At 42.8% G+C, this 23,107-nt stretch overlaps 1 protein-coding gene across 2 annotated transcripts in view; it reads left to right on the top strand.

Annotated features, from left to right (window-relative positions):
- The window catches only part of spon1a (spondin 1a), a 79,616-nt gene extending 58,835 nt beyond the window's left edge, over positions 1 to 20,781 (top strand). The window contains exons 8-16 of one of the 2 annotated variants that reach the window (XM_061701315.1): positions 3,001 to 3,202; positions 8,459 to 8,599; positions 11,560 to 11,635; positions 11,734 to 11,916; positions 12,284 to 12,454; positions 12,548 to 12,715; positions 13,775 to 13,939; positions 14,650 to 14,919; positions 19,721 to 20,781. In XM_061701315.1, the coding sequence (XP_061557299.1) occupies positions 3,001 to 3,202; positions 8,459 to 8,599; positions 11,560 to 11,635; positions 11,734 to 11,916; positions 12,284 to 12,454; positions 12,548 to 12,715; positions 13,775 to 13,939; positions 14,650 to 14,919; positions 19,721 to 19,884 (1,540 nt within the window). In that variant the 3' untranslated portion in view covers positions 19,885 to 20,781. Of the gene's footprint in view, positions 1 to 3,000; positions 3,203 to 8,458; positions 8,600 to 11,559; positions 11,636 to 11,730; positions 11,917 to 12,283; positions 12,455 to 12,547; positions 12,716 to 13,774; positions 13,940 to 14,649; positions 14,920 to 19,720 lie in introns of both variants that reach the window. The other variant, XM_061701307.1, reaches the window with a different exon arrangement.
- Positions 20,782 to 23,107: the final 2,326 nt, after the last annotated feature.

Raw genomic sequence — 23,107 nt, 5'->3', positions numbered from 1 at the left:
GTCCTTTACTCAACCGAGGAATAATTGTGAAGCCCCACAACTTTATATTATCTTTGTATGTGATATGTATTGCTGGGGTGGCATGGTGGACGACTGGTTAGAGCGTCTGCCTCACAGTTCTGAGGACCGGGGTTCAAACCCCAGGCCCGCCTGTTTGCATGTTCTCCCTGTGCCTGCGTGGGTTTTCTCCGGGCGCTCTGGTTTCCTCCCATATCCCAAAAACATGCATGGTAGGTTAATTGACAACTCTAAATTGCCTGTAGGTGTGAATGTGAGTGCGAATGGTTGTTTGTTTGTATGTGCCCTGCAATTGGCTGGCAACCAGTTCAGGTCCGATCCAACTTTTTCACTTTTAATAAGATATTGCAGCCTTGAATTTTGGCTGATATCAATATCGGTCTGATCCGATATAAGCAATAATCATGCATACTTTACTTATTGTGTAGCATTGAATGTTACAAAAGGCTTGATGAAGTGATATTACTCCGAGAACAATAATCAGCAACAGGAGGTATGAGAAAAACTGACCCATTTATTAATAACCAATGGGTTACATAAAGTAACTTTAAAAATAAGAATGTACTGCAATTTAGTAAAATAAATAAAAAAAATATATTAGGAAATCCTGAAAAAAACTGCAATAAAACCAGTAAAAAATATATATATTTAAATTCCAATATAACCACTGCTTAATTTAAAGTATTTTCTACATTTGAATAGATTAAATAAAAAATAAATTAGAAAACCATGACAAAAATAATCTCAATAAATAATAAATACAAATTATACTTCTATCCATCCATCCATTTTCTGAACCGCTTATCCTCACTAGGGTCGCGGGAGTGCTGGATCCTATCCCAGCTAACTTTGTGCATGAGGCGGGGTACACCCTGAACTGGTTGCAAGCCAATCGCAGGGCACACATAAACAAACAACCATTCGCACTCAAAATCACACCTATGGGCAATTTAGAGTCTTCAATCAACCCACCACACATGTTTTTGGGATGTGGGAGGAAACCGCAGTGCCCGGAGAAAACCCACGCAGGCACAGGGAGAACATGCAAACTCCACACAGGCGGAGCCGGGGATTGAACCCCAGTCCTCAGACCTGTGAGGCAGACGCTCTAACCAGTCGTCCACTGTGCCGCTCAAATTATACTTTTAAAGTGCAAAATAACAAAGTTCAATTCAGTTGTCAGTGTATGGTGAAGCATCATTTGCTTTCTCCACATGTGCGGCAATACACTTTTGAACTTCTTGATGCAACTGGGACTTAATTTTATTGACAATCGCTGTTCCTGCTGTCTGTTCCTGCTGTGCACATGTTGACCTCTGAGTTTGTAAAACCTTTATTCACTCTGTCAAACAATTGTGGTTGTCGAGAACCATTCAATTCATTGTGGGAAAGACCCAAAATCCAATTTAGTGCTAACAGTTTGTGGAAGGCTGTTTCCAGTGCATAACCAAGGCACACTTGTATAAGTTTGGTGTGTAAGAACCTGAGAGCCCAGACTTCAGACCCATCGAGCACCTTTGGGATGAACTATAACAGAGATTGCCAATATCAGTGATTTCTGACTTCACAAAGGTTCTTTAGGATGAATAGACAAACAAAAATCCCAGAAAAAGTCTTACCAGAAGACTGAAAAAGTAATGGCCATGTGTTATAAAATATATAATTCATACACCTTCGTGTCACTGTGCCTTGATTGGCGGAAAAAAGTCTTGAAGGCAAAAACGATGAAAAATCCAACTATGCAATTCACTGGGGTCACACCAAATGACCCAGTGTCTACTAAAAAGTGACTGCTGAATAATCAGCGTGGATGGAAATGAACTTCAATTTCCCGACAGTGTTGAAGTAAGATGGGAATTTTATTCAAATCGTGACATTAGAATTCCTCCACACATCCACTTTTTAGTGGTCTAGCATTCAGCGACTTCAATAAGCAAACACAGTGGAAGGTGCGGTGAATCTGCGGGACGTGCACCATCCCTGTCTCACCTTTCAGCAACAAACTGATCAAATATTTTCACCTAAATGTATACTTGCAAGTAGATAGCTTGTGCCACGGCCAAGGCTACCAAGAATTTTGGAATAACAAACACAGATTGCTGAGGTTGTCTGCTGTGATTAACGCCTTCCTTGTGTGTGACCAGCCTCGCCCTGTCTCTCCTTTGCTGTCAGTGGTTTCTTGTGGAGCCCAGGTGGTGCGGAAGATAAATGTCAGAGTTCCAGTACTTGGTGAGAAAAATGCGCCTGAGTGTAGACTCCAGTCACACGTTCCCAGGGGATGAAGGCTGTTACTTTCCTTCAGGGGCCATCATTAGCAAGAGTGCTCAAGGACAGAATTGAGTGCACTGAAGTCAAATGCGTTAATAAGATGACAGGTGGAAAAAAGAGGGACTTGCTAACTGTATATATGACACGAAGTATTGTTTCAATTCTAATTTGTACAACCCTCTAATTAGTTTAGCTGCCAATCATAGATCAAGGGAGACAAGCAGATATTTTTGTTCCCCATAGGCTGGAGTACCGACGCGCAACAATAAGATGCCACTGATGTGCTCAGTCTCGTAAAACTCTATTTTAAACTGCATTTTTAATTATGAGTCAGAGAATTTTTTTTTTTAAAGCTTCAGTGAATGATTTATTTGCATTCTTTTTGTCTTTTTGTCATTTTCTGTACATAGAACTTGTCAGAGGCTTGCTGTGAAGAACTCTCCATCTCAGTGTGATGCCAAAATCTATGAGAAAACTATGACAGACGACAGTGTCTAGTCCCTGTAAAGCAGTTATTGATTGGTCACTGCAATCCTTATTATAATATATATCCATATACTGATAAATATTTCTGATATTTGAAGAAGTTGTGTTTTGTATTTTGACTGGTAACTGACCTCTATGGATGTTGTAGACTAGGGCTAAATCTTATTTAGTAGCTTCATGGGGTTCATAGAGCATTACCAAATCATAATTTCTCATTCTCTCCCCTAGGCGGGCTGCACCGTCAGCGGAGTTCTCGGTTGACCGAACCCGTCACCTCATGTCCTTCCTCACCATGTTGGGGCCCAGTCCCGACTGGAACGTGGGTCTGTCTGCAGAAGACTTGTGTACCAAAGAGTGTGGATGGGCTCAAAAAGTAGTCCAGGATCTCATCCCTTGGGATGCAGGCACTGACAGTGGGGTGTCATATGAGGTCAGTGGGATATACAGTGGCTGAAATAAGTATTTAACGCGTTACCATTTTTCTCACTAAATATATTGACATGAAATTTTCACCAGATGTTGGGAACAACCCAAGTAATCCATACATACAACAAAAGTAGAACAAATAAGACCAGAAATTAAGTTGTATGTAATAATGTGAAATGACAGGGAAACTATTGAAAACGTGAATAAAGGGAGGTGCAAAAAGGCATGGAAAGCCAAGATAACAACTAAAATCTATCAATAATCAAACAGCAATCTAGCCCCTTGTGACTGCAAATGAATATCAGTTGGTCCAGTCGTAATTGATGGCCTATAAAAAGGTTTCATTGCCAAGGTGTGAATAAAGACACATCTCATGATGGGTAAGAGCAGAGAGGTGTCTCAAAACCATCCATCCATCCATCCATCCATCCATCCATCCATCCATTTTCTGAGCCGCTTCTCCTCACTCGAGTCGCGGGCGTGCTGGAGCCTATCCCAATTGTCATCGGGCAGGAGGCGGGGTACACCCTGAACAGGTTGCCAGCCAATCGCAGGGCACATACACACAAACAACCATTCGCACTCACATTCATGCCTACGGGCAATTTAGAGTCTCCAATTAATGCATGTTTTTGGGATGTGAGAGGAAACCGGAGTGCCCGGAGAAAACCCACGCAGGCACGGGGAGAACATGCAAACTCCACACAGGCTCCACACAGGTGAACCCGGGTCCTCAGAACTGTAAGGCTGACATTCTAACCAGTCGTCCACCGTGCCGCCGTCTCAAAACCATCGCAAAGTAATTGTTGCAAAACATAACAATGGTATTGGTTACAGGGTCATATCTAAGCTTCTGAATGTTCCAGTGAACACAGTTGGGGCCATGATACGTAAGTGGAAAGCCAATCATACCACCATAAATTTGCCTCGATCAGGTGATCCTTGCAAGGTGTCTGACAGAGGAGTGCAAAGAATAATCAGAAGAGTTGTCCAAGAGCCAAGGACCACCTGTGGAGAGCTCCAAAAAGACCTGGAATTAGCAGGTACTGTTGCCACAAGGAAAACAGTGAGTAATGTACTCCGCCGCCATAGCCCGTATGCACGCTCACCACGCAAGACCCCATTGCTGAAAAAAAACCCATGCCAAAGCTCGTTCAAAGTTTGCTGAAGAGGATTTGGACAAGCCAGTTAAATACTGGGAGAATATATTCCGGTCTGATGGGAGCAAAATTTAACTCTTTAGATGCCATAATGCACACCACTTTGTGAAGAGAAATGGCACAGCACATCACCCTAAAAACACCATACTAACAAGGAAGTTCGGAGGTGGGAACATGATGGTGTGGGGCTGCTTTACAGCAAATGGTACAGGTCAACTTCACATTATTGAAGGAAGGATGAACGGGCAAATGTACCGAGACATTCATGACAAAAATCTGGTGCCATCTACGAGGATAATGAAAATGAAACGAGGGTGGACATTTCAGCAGGATAATGATCCAAAAACACGCTGCCAAGGAAACTCTCAATTGGTTTCAAAGAAAAAAATAATTAAGCTGCTAGAATGGCCCAGTTAATCACCTGATTTGAATCCAATCAAAAATCTATGGAAAGAGCAGAAAGGCAAAGCCCACGGAACCTTCGAGATTTGAAGAGAGCTTGTGTGGAGGAATGGGCCAAAATCACACCAGAGCAATGAATGCAACTAGTTTCCCCATACGTCATTGCGAGGCATCATTGCAAACAAAGGCTTTTCTACAGAGTATTAAATAAATACTAGTTGGCGTGTCTGGGATAGGCTCCAGCAGCCCGCGACCCTAGTGAGGATAAGCGGTATAAGAAAATGGATGGATGGATAGTTGGCGTGCTCAATACTTTTCCCTGTGTCCTTTCACATTATTACACACAACTTAATTTCTGAGCTTATTTGTTCTTTCTTTGTATGTATGGGTTACTTGGGTTCTTCCCAACATTGGGTGAAATTCTCTTCTCAATAGCACCTTCGGGAATATATGTTGTGAGAAAAATGGTGACATGTTAAATACTTATTTCAGCCGCTGTAATTGTATTTATGTATAAATTTGACAATTATGATTATTACTGGTGTTGGTGTACTAGTCCTTTTTATGATGATGATGATGATATCCTGGTATTTATGTTTTTTTTTGGTTTTTTTAGCTGTCCTATTTAACTGTACTTAGTCAAGCAATTTGGTGGATCTATATGCCTTTTTAATCCATAAGAGTTTTGCCATGCAACAGAGACGTTTGATATCCTCCCTCTGCAGTTATTAGTATTGATCCGAAAGAAAAGGTCAGAAACTCTTCGACCCCCCCACAAAAACATTTTAAATCGTGTACTGTATGTATGTGGTGCATTAAAAACAGTGGGAGATAGGTGGGGTGCACCCGAGAAAGCCAGGGCCGAGGGAGTGTGGACTTCTTATATTTTTTACAGGTGGCTATTTGCGAATTTTCCCATTTCCCGTACCGTCATGTTCTTGTACCTTTGTTCTTGCTTCTTTTCAACTCATCAAAATTGTTTTTACTGTTCATGAATTTTCAATGAACTCCATGTTGAAGTTTTAACTGGTCACCTTTTAAAATCAACTACACATATACTGAACCATCTGGATCGGTATTCAGATCTGCTGTGCTCAAGGGCACACACACACACACACGCGCACACATTATTCTTAAAGTGTGATGTAATGCTCCCATCAAGTTGAAGATGATCGACCTGGCCATAGAAAAAGGTAATCCAGTCGCTCATGAGGTTGGAGCAAATGAATCAATGATATAGCTTTTGTTTTCTCACATATTATTTGTGTGTAATATGTGGAGCTTATCAACGAGTGCGCTTAAAAGAATTATGGCAATTGGATATTGTATTATTACTTCCACTAGCAGTAAAATGGCATATATAGTATTTTTACCAGCAAAGAAAGGACAGAGGAACAAAATATAAAATGTTTTGAAGATCCAGTTACAGCAGATTCCTTGATCTATCATTGTGAAAGATCTGACCCATAAAAGATGTTATTGCCACCGATAGGACACTGGTGTTTTTCCTTTATGGCCTCTACTCTCAACTGAAAGCTCGTTTCACACTATTCCAGACCTTATCAAACCACTGAAGTCACAAAAACTTCCCTCTCCACTTCTTCCCCCTGAATAAAACTACTTCTCCTTTTGTCCTCTCCCTCTCTCAGCAGCATTTTGACCTTGTCATTCATTCCACCTTGTCTTCCTCTACCTGCCTCCTGCCCTCATTGACAATCACTGCCTGCATCATTTCTTCGTATATGCACCGCCAGTCTGCAGCAAATCAAGACAAGTCATCACCCGTCCAATTCTAGATCCCAAAAGGACATTCTCCTCTCCTGTCCTCACCTTGAAGTGCCGTTTACTATGTGCCTTATGTCAACACCAAGAGATGTGTGTGTGTGTGTGTGTGTGTGTGTGTGTGTGTGTGTGTGTGTGTGTGTGTGTGTGTGTGTGCGCGCGTTTGAGTAGACCAAACTCAAAGACTCCATGTGTGCAATCCTCGATGATCCACTCTAGCTCGCCTTTGCGTTCAGTAGGTATAATTTCACTTGCTTTTAATTTCTGCTGCTTCCTTACAGTATATTGGTGGACAGATGGAATTAAACAATGCAGTAGAAAAGACTTGAGCCCATGGGCCATGTTCATATAAGTTTGGATAGCGTGTTCTGCCGATCTATTTTCAGTACAAGACCCTTTCAAGCGAATTCAGAGATTTGGTTTAAAGTACATTATACATGTTTGAAGATAATTGCTGAAAATGTGCATAGACTGAGAACAATTTAGTCCTAAATTGTGGAGCTACATCATGAAACAGTTTTTCATCATTTGAGTTTTCAGATTGTCTGGGTGTGGTCCAGTGACGTACTTAGGCGCCGCCATAAGCGCGTTTGTTCATATCAGCGGTTATCTGGCGCATCCATTGTTCAGACACATGCATGTCCTGTTTATGTTCCTCTCAGCTTGTATTAAAGTGTAGCAAGGTAAAATGACTTTTCTACAAAGCCCATATTATATATACATAACAAAAGATTGCATTGATATTAAATTAAATATTCAAAATTTCTTCAGTATATAAATGAATGTTTGAGATGATCAAAAAATAATAATTTTTTGAATGGTAAGGCAAGGATATTTGTATCGTTCGATTCATTCATTCATTCATTCATTCATCTTCCGTTCCCCTTATCCTCACTAGTACACAAGGAAAATCCATAGTGCTTTACAAAGGCAAATAAATAAATAATGATTAAAAACAAGATTAAATGATAAGGTGAACATTTCGATAAACTCCCCAAATAAATTCAGGATAAATGAAAAGATAATATAAAACAATAAAAAGAAAAACATATAGATTATCAAGTTACAAATCACAAAATGCAGGCAAGATGGAGAGGAAGTAATATTTTTCTATCCATCCATTTTCTGTACCGCTTATCCTCACAAGGGTTGGGGCGTGCTGGAGCCTATCCCAGCGATCTTCGGGCGCAAGGCACATATACTTGTAAACAAACAACCATTCACACTCACATTCACACCTACAGGCAATTTAGAGTCTTCAATCAACCTATCACGCGTGTTTTTGGGATGTGGGAGGAAACCCGGAGAAAACCCATGCAGGCACGGGGAGAACATGCAAACTCCACACAGGCAAGGCCGGATTCGAACCCTGGTCCTCAAAACTGTGAGGCAGATGTGCTAACCAGTCGTACACCGTGCCGCCATAATATTTTTTATTTGTAAAAAATGTTTTCATGTACCAACAGTTGAAACCGATCTCAGGTCTTCAGGAAGTTGGTTCCACAGTTGAATAACCTGTTATTCTTTTCTTCATATTTCGATTTGGACAGCAATGTGCATTTAAAAGACATTATAAGTGTTTTCAATATTTACTCATTTATTCTGAACACAACTGTACCTGTGCTAGTTTTTCCTTTTAGCATTGTGGACCTTCTTACATTTTGGAGTGGATTCACGTTAATTTATGGAACCAATAATTTATTTTCACTTTTCAGTTACACGCTATTTGCATTGTGTACCAGCAGGTGGCGTTGCTGTGAAAAAAAGCTTGCTGTGTGTTACAATATACAGCCAACCTTCAATGCACGTTGCTGCCACATACAGCACTGGCGCGAAACAGCATTTCTTGGCAGTGAATTAGACAGGCGTGCCATTTGAATTGTTGGTTATTTTTTCCATATTTCTGTTTCCTTTAGTCCCCCAACAAGCCAACTGTGCCTGAAGATAAGATCCGTCCGCTAACCAGTCTGGACCACCCTCAGAGCCCTTTCTATGACCCCGAAGGAGGAGCCATCAGTCCTGTGGCTAGGGTCTTAGTGGAACGTATTGCCAGAAAGGTCGGTTGTCATGCTAGTCACAAGCCTGCATTAAAACAAATAGAATGTAGCAGCAGTCTGATGCTAAAGATTATGCAAGCGTTGAATTTCAGATGCCATAGACAGATTAAGTCTTGAATATTTGATTCTGCTGCTGTATTAAGCTGGTAGCTCATATGCTATGGAATGACTGAAAGAAGAAAAAATAAAAAGCAGCAGGTAAATTGAATGACTCTTTGGAACAGGAGAAAAAAATCATTTAAACATCTTATCTTCTTATCTTAACAACCAAATATTATTCAACCTGTTCCTTTCTCATCATGCCTATTCTTTTAGTCATTTTTGTTTTTACCTTCTTGAAAGTAGGTGTGCATTTATAACATTGAGTTGAACGTTTTAAAACCACGGTATTTATGACTTGACTATCACAGGTACATCACAGTATTGTTTTGTTACCCAAGCCTAATGCACTATTCCGCTCCTACTAAAAACAAATTAGAACTCACATAAAAGTGGAATTGGCTTCCCTTTATTATACTTTTTACACCATCAAAATGGAGAGGGGGAAAAGGAGGAGCTGTTAGGTGTTGCAGTGGTCAAAAAGCGGGAGCATTAATAAAAGTGGGTTGCACTGCTGTATTGCCCCAAATGAAAATACATTTTATGAGTGTTGGAGGACATTTTGAACAGGCAACGTATATTATATACTGTGGTGTTAACTGTTGAAGTAAAACAAACATCCAGCACATATAAAAATATAGTTGTAATACAAGGTAATACATTCCCTTTAAAAACTGAGTTTTTCTGATAAGTCAATTAATTCATATTGTTGCCTAATTTAATGTGATTTTTTAAAATTTAATTTAACTTTTTTTAGGGGGGGGTATTTTAATTGCAAATGTTTAACACGAACTTAGTATAAAAGTAAATTTAATTTAAAAAATGCCTTGCTTTTGTCATACGAGTGTCCAGAAAAGGCCCCTATGACTGCTACTTCTGTTTGACCCAGTTTTGTATCCGCTTTGTCCATATTTGGCTAAGACCGCCCCCTTTCCTCTGATCGTTGCCTCCGTGTAGACGACCCACTTGTGAGAGCACACGTGCTTGTCATGCTGACAGCACTGGCTCTGGAGTGGAAATGGAAGGCGGAGATCTTCGCTATTGACGTAGATAATCTCGAGAAATTCAAATGACCTGAGTTCAGGCCTCTCGGTAGAAAATGTCTGGAAGTCAGGAATGTGTGGACGATTTTAATTCATATTTTACATGATTACTGAGGCCCCATAGAGACAATATTACATCCCAAGTACTAGAAAAAGTTGGTTTGGCAAAATATGTCCCCTTATTGAAAATCCATCCACAATAACCGAAACGCCAAGTTGCAGCTGAAGGGAAATAACCGAAAATCACAATTCTTCACTGCGCTGCATGGTTTCTTCTGCTCAGAGCGGTGTTTGTGACACCAGGGGGGGGGGGGAGGGTAGGTTTGAGTTTGAGCGTTCGACAGTGAAATAGAAGAAGAATACTTAATGTTAACAGCATAAACTATGTTACGCTATTATAAATTGTGACTCACCTTCATCTGAACACAAATATTCTTAAATGAGATTCCCACCACAGCTGGGAATACCAAGGTATGTTAGGGAAACCCTACTTTACAATGTTAACGCAAGTTTTCTTCTTTTCTTTTGCCGTCGAACTCTCAAACGCTTACATCGCTCCCTGGGGTCACAAATTCTGTCGGGTCGCAGATTTTTCAGGAACACCAGCCTGAGGCATAAGCCAACTAAAAGTTGGTTGGGGCCCCCAAGAATAGCGAGGGTCATTTTTTTTTTTTTTACACATTGAACATTCATCCATCCATTATGTACACCGCTTATCCTATTCAGGGTCGCGGGGCACTGCAGCCTATCCCAGCTTACTTCAGGCGAAAGGGAGACTACACCCTGAACTGGTCACCAGTCAGTCACAGGACACATACAGAGACAGACAACCATTCAGACCACTACACCATCAGTGGCACACATTAAACATATTAACTCCTTCAGTGCCAGCCCTCTCAGTTAACATGGATATTTGACGTCTAAAGCAGTCAGTGGCAGTGAATGTATTAAAGAAATGAAAGAGGTGACACAGATATCAAAATTAGATTCCTATACACAGTACTCGACAAGTGTAACAATAACACAAGTGTAATTGTATCGGAAGCAGTCAACCAAAAGTGATGTTTTAATGACTCTTTACTTTTGTGTTTATCTCGTAAAAGCATATTTTGTTTGAGTGGCTTGTTTTCTGTAATTCTAGAGTGGCTCCAACTACTGGAGACAAATTCCTTGTGTGTTTTAACATATTTGGCCAGTAAAGATGATGCTTATTCCACAGTGGTGAAAGCCCTATAAAAGCTTGGGTCGGACTGCTTCCGATGATCCATCCATCCATCAATTTTCTGTCCCGCTTCTCCTGATACGAAACAAAATAATGAAACAAATTGAAATGTCAATACAACCTTTGCACAACTTATTCATTGGAAGTGAAACTATTGTTAGGTCCCTGAAGATATGCTGGTTTACTTGCCTGACTTCTGTGCAAGCAGCGTGGGTTCAATTCCCATTTAGTGACAGTATGAATGGTGGTCAGTCTCTACATGTGCCCTGTGACTGATTGGCAATCAGTTCAGCGTGTGGTCCACTGATTGCCCAAAGTCAGCCAAAATAGCCTCAAGCTTCCTGCTACGCTAAACAGGAGCATTGTAGAAAATGGATGGAGGATGACACAATCTCACTCAATTACTGAAGTCCTTCAGTGGCATCTAGAGGCAGGTTTGGGGATTTTAGATCACTTTCTTCTGTAACCATTTGCTTCAGTCTGCTTATTAACAAATCTTTCACGACTCTCCTTCTTTTCATAACCTCGGTAATAAAAAAAGGAAACAAAAAAAAGCAAAATCCCCAGAGCAATACGTGTTATGTTTGAGTCCACAGGGGGAGCAGTGTAACGTTGTGCCAGATAATGTGGATGACATCGTGGCAGATATTGCACAGGAGGAGAAAGAGGAAGGTCTGGATCTAAACCATTTCTCTTTTACACTTGGCTATCCACATTGCTTTTTGCAGCAGAGGGTTTTTATAATGGTCCGATTATTTCTCACCCAGCAGATGACACCCCCGAGACATGTATCTACTCCAACTGGTCTCCGTGGTCAGCCTGCAGCTCGGCTACTTGTGAAAAGGGCAAGCGGATGAGGCAGAGGATGCTCAAGGCCCAGTTGGATCTCAGTGTTCCTTGTCCACACACCCAGGATTTTGAGCCTTGCATGGGGCCGGGATGCAGTGATGAGGGCAAGAAAAAAAATAAGCTTTACCTAATATTAGATAATGAAGTCATCATTCTGGATATTCAGCGTGAAGGATGACACCTGCCGAAGCTGCTTTAGATCGCTCACTCAGTTTTATTGAGAGTTGTGGATTATTACGTCCTTTTTACAGTTTACAAAGTGAAGGGTTACAACTAAAGTTTATTACTGTGCTGCTATAGATTATGTCGGAGATAAATGAGAGAGAACCTTTTGTTTATTCGGGAGGTTTTTCAATTCATACCAGGCTGAGTTATAAGAAATTTTTAAATGTGCTTTTTGAAGGAGCTATGAATTGAACACTATGGATAGTTTGTCGAAAATATAATTCCACTTTCCATTTGATTCTTTAGATGCATCCACTTGTATGATGTCAGAGTGGATCACCTGGTCTCCATGCAGTGTGTCATGTGGGCAGGGAAGACGTTCCCGGGAACGTTACGTTAAGCAATTCCCAGACGACGGCTCAGTATGCACCCTGCCCACGGAGGAGACCGAAGATTGTGTTGTCAACGAGGAATGCTGTAGGAGGAAAACTTGTCTCCCTTTTCGCCAAACAGTTTCTGTTAACTGAGACGTCAATCAGTTTTTAACAAATTGTCCCTGCTTGTCCTCAGCTCCCAGCAGCTGTCTGGTCACTGAATGGGGGGAATGGGATGCCTGCAGCGCCACTTGTGGTCTGGGCATGAAGAGAAGGGAGCGCATGGTGAAGATGCCTCCTGCAGATGGTTCCATTTGTGGAGCTGAGGTTCTGGAAGTGGAGAAGTGCATGATGCCAGAATGTCGTGAGTAAAGGAGCAAACACATTAGATGAGTGGTTCTCAAGATTTTTTACATCAAATGCCGCCTCAAAAAACACTTAACTACACCAACTACCACCATAATTACCAACATTAAAATGCAGTAGGGCAGAAAGCCAAAGTGTTAATGAAAAATTAGGACTAAAAACTTTAGACTTTACACCGATTTTATCAGCGTTATCGGTATCGGCCGATAATTAGCATTTTATGATGATTGGCAGATCGGCTTTCATGTCATAAGTCGCCGATCCGATCAAATGACGTCATCGATCGGCTCCGCACAAGGACATTTACTCTGCATCTTCGTCGCGTATGAATCCAAAAGCTAGTTTATTTTTAGCCTTGACACGTGTCTTGTTGCGCAGCACTGTAACTATCTGACGGCCAATAAAGTATTTTCAATCTTGTCGGTGAAAAAACACTTTGTCGGTGTGGGACTATTTTGCGGCGTCTCAGACAAACAAAACGTAAGTTATTTGCAGTCTGTGCACAACTGAAGAACGTCGTGGGGAACGTCATCTAAATGCTTCAACACAAATTTGATCGAGCACCTAAAGAATGTAAGCGAGAAGCATGCGAGAGAGAGATATACAGACAGACACATGGCGCATTTAAACGTACAGGCACGTAAATGACACCAGCATGCGTGTGTGCATGTGAGATTTTTTTTGCCTTGATAACACTTCATAAAACCAGTTAATATCTTTAAATTCTCTTCTATTATGGTTTTATGACTATATATTTTACAATATACTGCTACTTGCCTTTTTTTTGTGTTTGTTTTTTTTTTTTTTTGGGGGGGGGGGGGGGGACTGGAACGGATTAATTGCATTTCCATTCAGGATACAATGATTCTGCGATAATTGATACATCACCAAATCTACAAACTTATCAGAGGATGGTGTGGAATACAAAGAACCACATGATATTAACAAATAAACAATATGTAAAATGTACAGTTGCGCATACAGTAGTTATATTTCCTCAGACAACGGGGATGCCGGTGTATTTTTTAAATAGTAAAATGTGTTCGCTTGTGTGTAGATACAATCCCGTGCATGCTGACTATGTGGTCTGACTGGAGCGACTGCAGCGTCACGTGTGGGAAGGGTCTAAGAACACGCCAGCGTATGCTCAAGTCGCCCGTTGAGCTTGGAGACTGCACCGAAGAGTTGGACCAGGTGGAGAAGTGCATGCTACCGGAATGTCGTAAGTTGTACATATTTTACATGTACAGTACAGGTTACCCACATTATACACTCGCTCAAGTGAGTGTAGGCTTTTTGAAGTTAATTGCACACAAGACCAAAAAAGAAGTTGTTGACCCCAGTTGTTCAATATACAGTATTTAAAGTGCATTTATATTCACTTCTTTATCACATTAATTGAGTTTCCTGTAATAAAATGTCAATCAACTAAATTGTACCTCACGTAATGATTCAGTTCAACAACTTTATTTTCTGGCCTTCAAACCAGGACACAGAGCCAGAAAAAAAAACAAGGATCTGCAGTATGCTATTTTGGGGCTCAGCGTATAGCTACTTGACTGTCAAATTTAGCCATCTCTGTTGCATTATTTAGCAAAGCGGCATTATTTCCAAAATTAATGTTCCATGTTCTCGCAAGAAGTCCAACCAAAACAAGCTGCTTTCGGTGACAATCACAATTCCATAATTCTCTGTCAGATGTACTTTAAATGTATTCAATTTAAGATGCTGTAGTAGTAGTAGCCAGGGTCAAAAGGCATATCTTTTTTAAAATTGTCTTCAAATTTGCAAGAGACATTGTGGTAGGATGCATGATAAAAATACTGAATGAAAAACTCGTGTAGCAGGATTCTAATCTCTCACCCTCAATTAGTTTGTTTTCTTGTATTTAACCTTGCTCATGCCAGCTTAATTGTCTTGTTCAATTGACAGCTATAGACTGCGTCATGTCCGAGTGGAGCGAGTGGGTCGAGTGTAATAAGTCCTGTGGGAAAGGTCACACAATCAGGATGCGCACAGTGAATTTGGAACCTCAGTTTGGAGGGGACCACTGTCCTGAAAGCATCCAGAGGAAGAAGTGTAAGGTCCGGAAGTGCACCAGAGGAGGACAGGGCAACAGTGACGAAAAGAAACGACGCAAGGAGCAGCGAGAAAAAAGGAGGAGCAGACAAGGCAGGACTGACGTCATCTCTGAGCATCCAGGTAGGGGTCTCCCTTGAGTTATAATAGACTTTAATCAACTCTATTCATCCCAGAAGAACAATTCAGCTCCACTTTTTTTTTTTTTTTTTAAAGAAGGTTGTTTGTAAAGTGAGCAAACACAAAAGTAAAATGCTCACTTTTTATTTACTTGCTCTTATTTTGAAATGCAGCCCTACTTTGATTGAGTAAATGAGAGAATATTTCACAGTTGTGCTCGTAAGTTTGATTACCCTGGCAGAATTCGTAAGATGTGAACCATGAATGCTCAGGCAAAACACATTTCATTTTATTTTCGAATGGGATTCAAATTAAACTGTAAGGCATTTCAGAAAAGCACAAACAAGAAACAAAACATAACGAAGAAAATAATGAGATGGTCCTTGTTCAGTCATCGGTCATATTAAAAAATAATCCATCTGTCCATTTTCTGAGCCGGTTCTCCTCACTAGGGTCGCGGGCGTGCTGGAGCCTATCCCAGCTGTCATCAGGCAAGAGGCGGGGTACACCCTGAACTGGTTGCCAGCCAATCGCAGGACACACACAAACAGACAACCATTCGCACTCACAGTCACACCTACGGGCAATTTAGAGTCTCCAATTTATGCATGTTTTTTGGGATGTGGGAGAAAACCCACGCAGGCACGGGGAGAACATGCAAACTCCACACAGTCGGGGCCGGGGATTGAACCCAGGTCCTCAGAACTGTGAGGCTGACGCTCTAACCAGTCAGCCACCGTGCCTATTAAAAAAATAATAAATCACAAATTCTCCATGCGTATGTAAACTTATGACAATACGGACATATGAGCAATCATACATATTTGTTCAGTTCTGTCTTACTTGACAATAATGCTGTAAATGCCAAAAGTTTTTTGAAAAATATTGAATTAATTCGATTTGACTGAGGTATTGTCTGGGGCTTCACGCCCCTGGTAGGGTCACCCATGGCAAACAGGTCCTAGGTGAAGGACCAGACATAGCACGGCTCAAAGACCCTTTATGACGAAGACAAAAACTGATCACCACCTGGTGGTGAGTTGGCTCCGATGGTGGGGGAAGATGCCGGTCTGACGTGGCAGGCCCAAATGTATTGTGAGGCTCTGCTGGGAACATCTGTCGGAATCCCCTGTCAGAAGGAGTTTCAACTCCCACCTCCGAGAGAACTTTGCTCAAGTTCCGGGGGAGGCGGGGGACATCGAGTCCGAGTGGACCATGTTCCACGCCTCCATTGCTGAGGCGGCCGACCGGAGCTGTGGCTGTAAGGTGGTTGGTGCCTGTCGTGGCGGCAATCCCCGAACCCGTTGGTGGACACCAACAGTGAGGGATGCCGTCAAGCTGAAGAAGCCTGTGGGACTCCGGAGGGTGTGTTCCAACTACAGGGGGATCACACTCCTCAGCCTCCCTGGTAAGGTCTATTCAGGGGTCCTGGAGAGGAGGGTCCGTCGGGAAGTTGAATCTCAGATTCAGTAGGAGCAGTGTGGTTTTTGTCCTGGCCGTGGAACAGTGGACCAGTTCTACACTCTTTGCAGGGTCCTCGAGGGTGCATGGGAGTTCGCCCAACCAGTCTACATGTGTTTTGTGGACTTGGAGAAGGCGTTCGACCGTGTCCCTCGTGGAGTCCTGTGGGGGGTGCTTCGGGAGTATGGGGTACCGAACCCCCTGATACGGGCTGTTCGGTCCCTGTATGACCAGAGTCAGAGTTTGTTCCGCATATCCGGCAGTAAGTCAGACTCGTTTCTGGTGAGGGTTGGACTCCGCCAAGGCTGCCGATTCTGTTCATAACTTTTATGGATAGAATTTCTAGGCGCAGCCGAGGCGCACAGGGGGTCCGGTTTGGTGGCCTCAGTATTGCATCTCTGCTTTTTGCAGATGATGTGGTTCTGTTGACTTCATCAAGCCGTGACATCCAACTCTCACTGGAGCAGTTCGCAGCTTAGTGTGAAGCGGCTGGATGAGAATCAGCACCTCCAAATCTGAGACCATGGTCCTCAGTCGGAAAAGGGTGGCGTGCCCTCTCCAGGTCGGGGATGAGATCCTGGCCCAAGTGGAGGAGTTCAAGTATCTTGTGGTCTTGTTCACGAGTGAGGGAAGAATGGAACGGGAGATCGACAGGCAGATCGGAGCAGCGTCTGCAGTGATGCGGACTTTGTATCGATCCGTTTTGGTAAAGAAGGAGCTAAGCCGGAAGGCGAAGCTCACAATTTACCGGTCGATCTACGTTCCTACCCTCACCTATGGAAAGAACAAGATCCCGGATATAAGCGGCCGAAATAAGTTTCCTTCCGCAGGGTGTCCGGGTTCTCCCTTAGAGATAGGGTGAGAAGCTCGGTCATCCGGGAGGATCTCATAGTAGAGCCGCTGCTCCTCCAATCGAGAGGAGCCAGATGAGGTGGCTGGGACATCTGATTCGGATGCCTCCCGGACGCCTCCCTGGTGAGGTGTTCCGTGCACGTCCCACTGGGAGGAAACCCCGGGGACGACCCAGGACACGCTGGAGAGACTACATCCTTCGGCTGGCCTGGGAACGCCTCAGGATCCCCCCGGAAGAACTGGATGAAGTGGCTGGGGAGAGGGAAGTCTGGGCATCCCTAGTAAAGCTACTGCCCCCGTGACCCGACCTCGGATTAGCGGTAGAAAATGGATGGATGAGGTATTGATAACAAGCAAATGTAGATACCACTAGGCTACTTAAATTTATATATCACAAAGACGCGAAAGGATCTTCAGGACATTTGCTTCAAGAATGTTCTCGATGGGGACCTTTTTAAAATTTTAGTTGAGTACCCCTGATTTTACTTACAGCAACCAGCAGAGGGTGCAAGCATCCAGCCAGCTATCCATCCATTTTCTGTACCGCTTATCCTCACTAGGGTCGCGGGGGTGCTGGAGCCTATCCCAGCTATCTTCGGGCGAGAGGCGGGGTACACACTGAACTGGTCGCTAGCCAATAGCAGGGCACATAGAAACAAACAACCATTCGCGCTCACATTCACACAGGGTACAAGCATTTCAGGCCCAAGTAGTTTGCTTTTTTAAATTTATTTTCTTTGTGTCCTGTTCAGCTGTGAGGTCAACCAGAAAGGAGGATCTGTATCCCTTTTATGCCGGAACAGTTTTACTGTGTCACAGTGGACTTTTTAAGCTGGCGTTGTGGTTTCTTAGTATTTTACTGAATATTTATTGAGAAAAAGAGTCAATCAGTCGAACAGAACAAGGTTTTTAGAGGGAAGTGAGAAAAGAAGACAAAAGACAAAGCACTAACTGTAAACAAGATGAGAAAAGTAAATCCTTATATTTCTAGAACAATGACACATTAGATATGAGTGTTGTATGGGGCAGTAGTGCTACACCCTGTGAGGGAAGGACAGGACAAGATAGGACAGGACAAGGATAGGAGGGGAAGCATGCAGGGCAGGGGTAGTGAACCCGGCTGTTCAACTGAAGTGTGGTGGGAGTGGCTATGTAAATTGTAAACGTCTATAGGACCAGAGTGTGAATGTGAGGATACCCAAGCAATTCACATATTCATAATTTATTTGTCGCACTGAGTGAGTGGCCTGACACCCAGCGATGAAGTCCCAGGGGTGTGTGCCAGCGGACACATACAAGTGAAGTGACACCGTTTCGGGAAGTCGTGGGGTATCCAGAGAACAGCTGCGGGGCATGAGAGGGAAGCCCCCATGCCAAACAGCCATCCAGTCCGAGGGGCCTGGCCTGAGGAGCATTGCCATGAACCTAGTGAAAACCCACCTCCGCCCTTTTACTATGACTGCTAAGGCCCCGACTGGCAGTCATTGGCCCTACCTTCTGTATATCAGTGCCCCCCCCCCCCCCCGCCCCCCCCCCCGAGTGGTGTACTGCATTAAAATCGGGAGTGGCCAGTAAGACGGGGGAGGGGGGGGGGCTGCCAGGCACGGCTGCCTCACAGCCAAACCTGCCGTCCCCGCAAAGATTGGTGTATCATTAAAAGGACGGGGATGAGTGTGTGTAATGCATTATTGGGGGGCGGGCAGGGCGGAGGGGCAGACGCCTGGACCGGGAAACAGCACTGACGTACTGAAAGCCGGTCCGACAGTGTGTGAGAGCCCCCTCGACACGGGCAGGGATCCGTCCTCTGCAGCAGGCCCCACAGGCCGCAGGGGAGAAGAGGAGGAGGAGGCCAACCGCAGCGGGACGCAAGGAATGGAGAGAAGAAGAGGAAGCAGGCCCGAGGAGCGACAGGGGCGCCCCCCATCGCCCCTCACACCCCCTCCCCCTGACCAAGGCGGACGCCACCTGGCACCTCTCCAGCACCCGCGGAACATGGGCAAGTCCACCACCAATGCCGCCGGGAGGTCCACCCAGTGATCTGCCTCCCACTACCCTGAGTTTGCTGACTAAAAGGTTTCTGCAGCAGCAGAGAGCAGTAAAAGACCATGGTGCATGTTGTAAATGGAGTGCTAGATGCTAATTAAAGACACATTGCCTTTTAATTAGCATGTTAATAATGTATAAGCATCAATCCTATTTTTTCTGCAGCTGGACTGACTGTAACTAGGCTGCTTTTAAATGGTTACACTATTATTACTATTTAAAAGAAAACATCAGTACAGTGCATTTATTTATTCTTCTTACGTTAGTTTGGTTTGACATTTTAATTTGTCTCTGTTTTATTAAAGACATTTAGAACATTATTGTTGTGCTGAACAGTTTGTATGGGACATATCCATATACAGTTCCACATCCCTTTCTCTTCAGGCTATTCGGTGACAAACAGATCAAATGTATTTGAAAACCGTACCTTTTTCTGTCAATCTTCTAGGATGTAAAATGAGGCCATGGTCAAGTTGGACAGAATGTACCAAAGTGTGTGGCGGAGGTATTCAAGAACGGCTCATGACTGTGAAGCAAAGGTTCAAGTCTGCACAATTGTCCAGCTGCAAGGACAGGAAGGAGATCCGAGCTTGCAACGTGCACCCCTGCTAGGGGGGATACATGGGACGGCATTGGGGGGCTGAGAACAAGACCAGGAATTCTATGTTGTCACACAATGGTCAAGCGCACTCTATTTAGGGCTCTGATGGCACAGACAGTACACCATACATCTGCTAGAAATAAAAGTCAAATTCCGTTCACTTTTGATGTTTTTGACAGGGGGCAATGAGCAGTGGGGATGGTCAGATTTGAAGTTGGGTGGTTTACAGTTCTAATAATGCCCTCTGCTGCCCTTTCCACTTTCCTAAGGACTTTTTTTCTGAGGCAATACAACACTGGCAATGCAACCAAATTTGTTATTGTTTGGTTTTTGTTTTCATTCTGTTGGAGCCAAACAGGTTTACGGAGGCTTCAGTGTTTTACTCTTGGTTTTCAAGTTATCATCAGGTGACAAACATGAAGATCTGCCACTTAAACCAGACACATTTTTCTGTGTAGTAGCTCTGATACACTTTTGCAAGATTACTGTCAATGTGGTACAATATATCTTGGAACCATGCAGAATTGATTTAATAAATAAATACCCATTATATCTTGTGGTATACTTAGTATTTCACGATAGAAATTTAAAGCACAGGTGCCCAGTCATTCCAGTGTTTTTTTTCCACTGCTTTGTGTTGTTGTTTTAGGGCCACACAATGATGATGATTTTTTCTTTTTTTTTTTTAACCCAGCAATGATCTTCAGTAGATAGATACATCACATTTGAAATGGATATAATTGAACATTCTTAAATATTTAGATTGTTTTCCAACTGTGGATCTTTTTAAAAGAATGTCTTGAGATTCTTACCAAAGTCTTGTGTAGATGTTTTTAGGATGTTTTCCTCTTCTTCCCCCTTAACATGTTAATATTTTGGAATAACATTACCTTTACAATAAAAGTAAACGTGACAACTTGTCAACTGGATCTGTGGTTTTATTCCGGGTGTTAAAATTAAGATTTCATTTGCCAAATGAATATTGTCACTTTTGTGAGTTTTGTTTTCATACATCTTGTATGAGCAATTTGCATGTTAAAAAAAAACATGACAAAGTATCAGGTACGTGCATGCAGTCTTGTATTATGTACCTGAACGCAATACTTGAGAAGTACGAGTAACTTAAGAAAAAATAATATGGTAGAAAATAAAGTCACCTTGTAGATTTAAATATTACTTATATTAATTAATTACTTAAAATTACTTATATAAATATTAGTATCTGACATTTCATTCATTCATCTTCTGTTCTGCTTATCCTCACTAGACTCGCGGGCATGCTGGAGCCTATCCCAGCTATCTTAGGGCGAAAGGCGGGGTACACCCTGAACTGGTCGCCAGCCAATCGCAGGGCATATACAAACAGACAACCATTCGCACTCACATTCACATCTACGGGCAATTTCGAGTCTTCAATTAATCCGGAGGAAACCGGAGTGCCCGGAGAATACCCACGCAGGCACGGGGAGAACATGCAAACTGCACACAGGCGGGGCCGGAATTTGAACCCCGGTCCTCAGAACTGTGTGTCAGATCAGAATCAGAATCAGAATCAGAATCATATTTATTTGCCATGTCCAAAAAACACACAAGGAATTTGTATCTGGTAGTTGGAGCCGCTCTAGTACGACAACAGACAGTCAATTGACAGAGAATACTTCTGAGACACAAAGACATTGAGAAAAACAGTCACTAAGCAATAAAGGGTTGGTAGTTATCTGGTAATGCCGGTACATTTTTTATTTTTACAATTGTGCAGAAAGATGCAGAATCCTCTAGCACTTAGAGCAGTTTGAATGACGAATATAGCAACACTCCGGTGCAATAACCATTGTGCAAAGGGCGCCGAGACCAAGGAGTGTATGCAGTTTAAAGTGACTTGTAGCGTGACAATCTGGGACAATGTTGATTGTGCAATTGTTGCAGATACTCCTGAGTCAGTGTGGAAGTGGGGCAGATCCTACTCTGGCATGAGTGGCCAGTATTGGTCAACAACAGATATGCAAATAGTGCAGTGTGGCGAGACTACTACATTGAGTGCACGAGTAATATATAATTGGCCCCACAGAAATGTGACAACAAACTCAAGACATAAAAATTGGCAGCATGTTGCAATGGAATTGTAGTTTAGCGGTTTAAGACGTTGATCGCAAGAGGAAAGAAGCTTTTGGAATGTCTGCTAGTTCTAGTTTGCATTGATCGGTAGCGCCTACCTGAGGGAAGGAGCCGGACGAGCTGGTGACCGGGATGTGGAGGGTAGAAGAGGATATTGGACGCTCTTGTCTTAGTTCTGGCAGCGAGCAAGTCAAGATGTGCTAACCAGTCGTCCACAATGCCACCGTATCTGACATTTGATGTACTTAATTATAAAAAAAAAAATCATTTTCGAAACTAAATGTCTTCAGTATTGGAAATAAAAGTATTTTTTTTTTTAAAAAGAGCGAGTGGTTAAATGTTTTTTATTTATAACAAGACTATGTGCACAGATAGACCCCTAGTGGTGGTCAAGCACCTGTCTTTTTGCTCTATATGAGAAAAGGGCCCTTTCTGCTGGAGCCCATTTTTTCTTCATTTATCAGTATTTAAACATTAAACAAAGAAAAATTACAATCTCTGTCATCAATTCCCCTCAAAAATGTTTTATTACAGAAAAGGGTTTGAGGGGATAGACAGAGGGACAGAACGAACAAGGGGAATAGGGGTGCAAACTACAGCAGAACAATAGTTAGATCGTCTACATATTTGACTACAAGTAACGTTACAAAGTCAAATCGTGTTCTTATTTTTGGACGGGACACACACACACACACACCCGGAGGACATGCAACAACTAACCAATAGGACAATATGAGGGAGTACAGAAAAGGAGAGGATGTGGGAAATGAGCAAGGAAGTGCTACTGATGAGTGGTGCGGTGGGATGCTTTTATAGAATCTAAACCTGTGAGTTGATATCTAAATACATCCTGTGTTATTATTAGTGGTCACAGCACAAGCAAGCCCCAGCCAGCGAGCCCAACCTGTGGGCTCAGAAATGTTTAGATATCCGATGGTTTCCCCATAACTTCGAACATAATTTTGGCAATGAGTGCCCTTTTTGGGGGGGCTTGTGCACCTGGCCTCAAAATATCTGTGCACGTGCCTGCAAAGTTCAGAACAGTACCTGCTTTTTATTGAATACAATATCATTGAGCTGGTTGCTGTATTTTCCTTTTTAACCACTAGATGTCACTAA

Source organism: Phycodurus eques, chromosome 2, assembly GCF_024500275.1.
Source record: "Phycodurus eques isolate BA_2022a chromosome 2, UOR_Pequ_1.1, whole genome shotgun sequence".
Lineage (NCBI taxonomy): Eukaryota > Metazoa > Chordata > Actinopteri > Syngnathiformes > Syngnathidae > Phycodurus > Phycodurus eques.
This window is presented reverse-complemented; position numbering and strand designations above follow the sequence as displayed.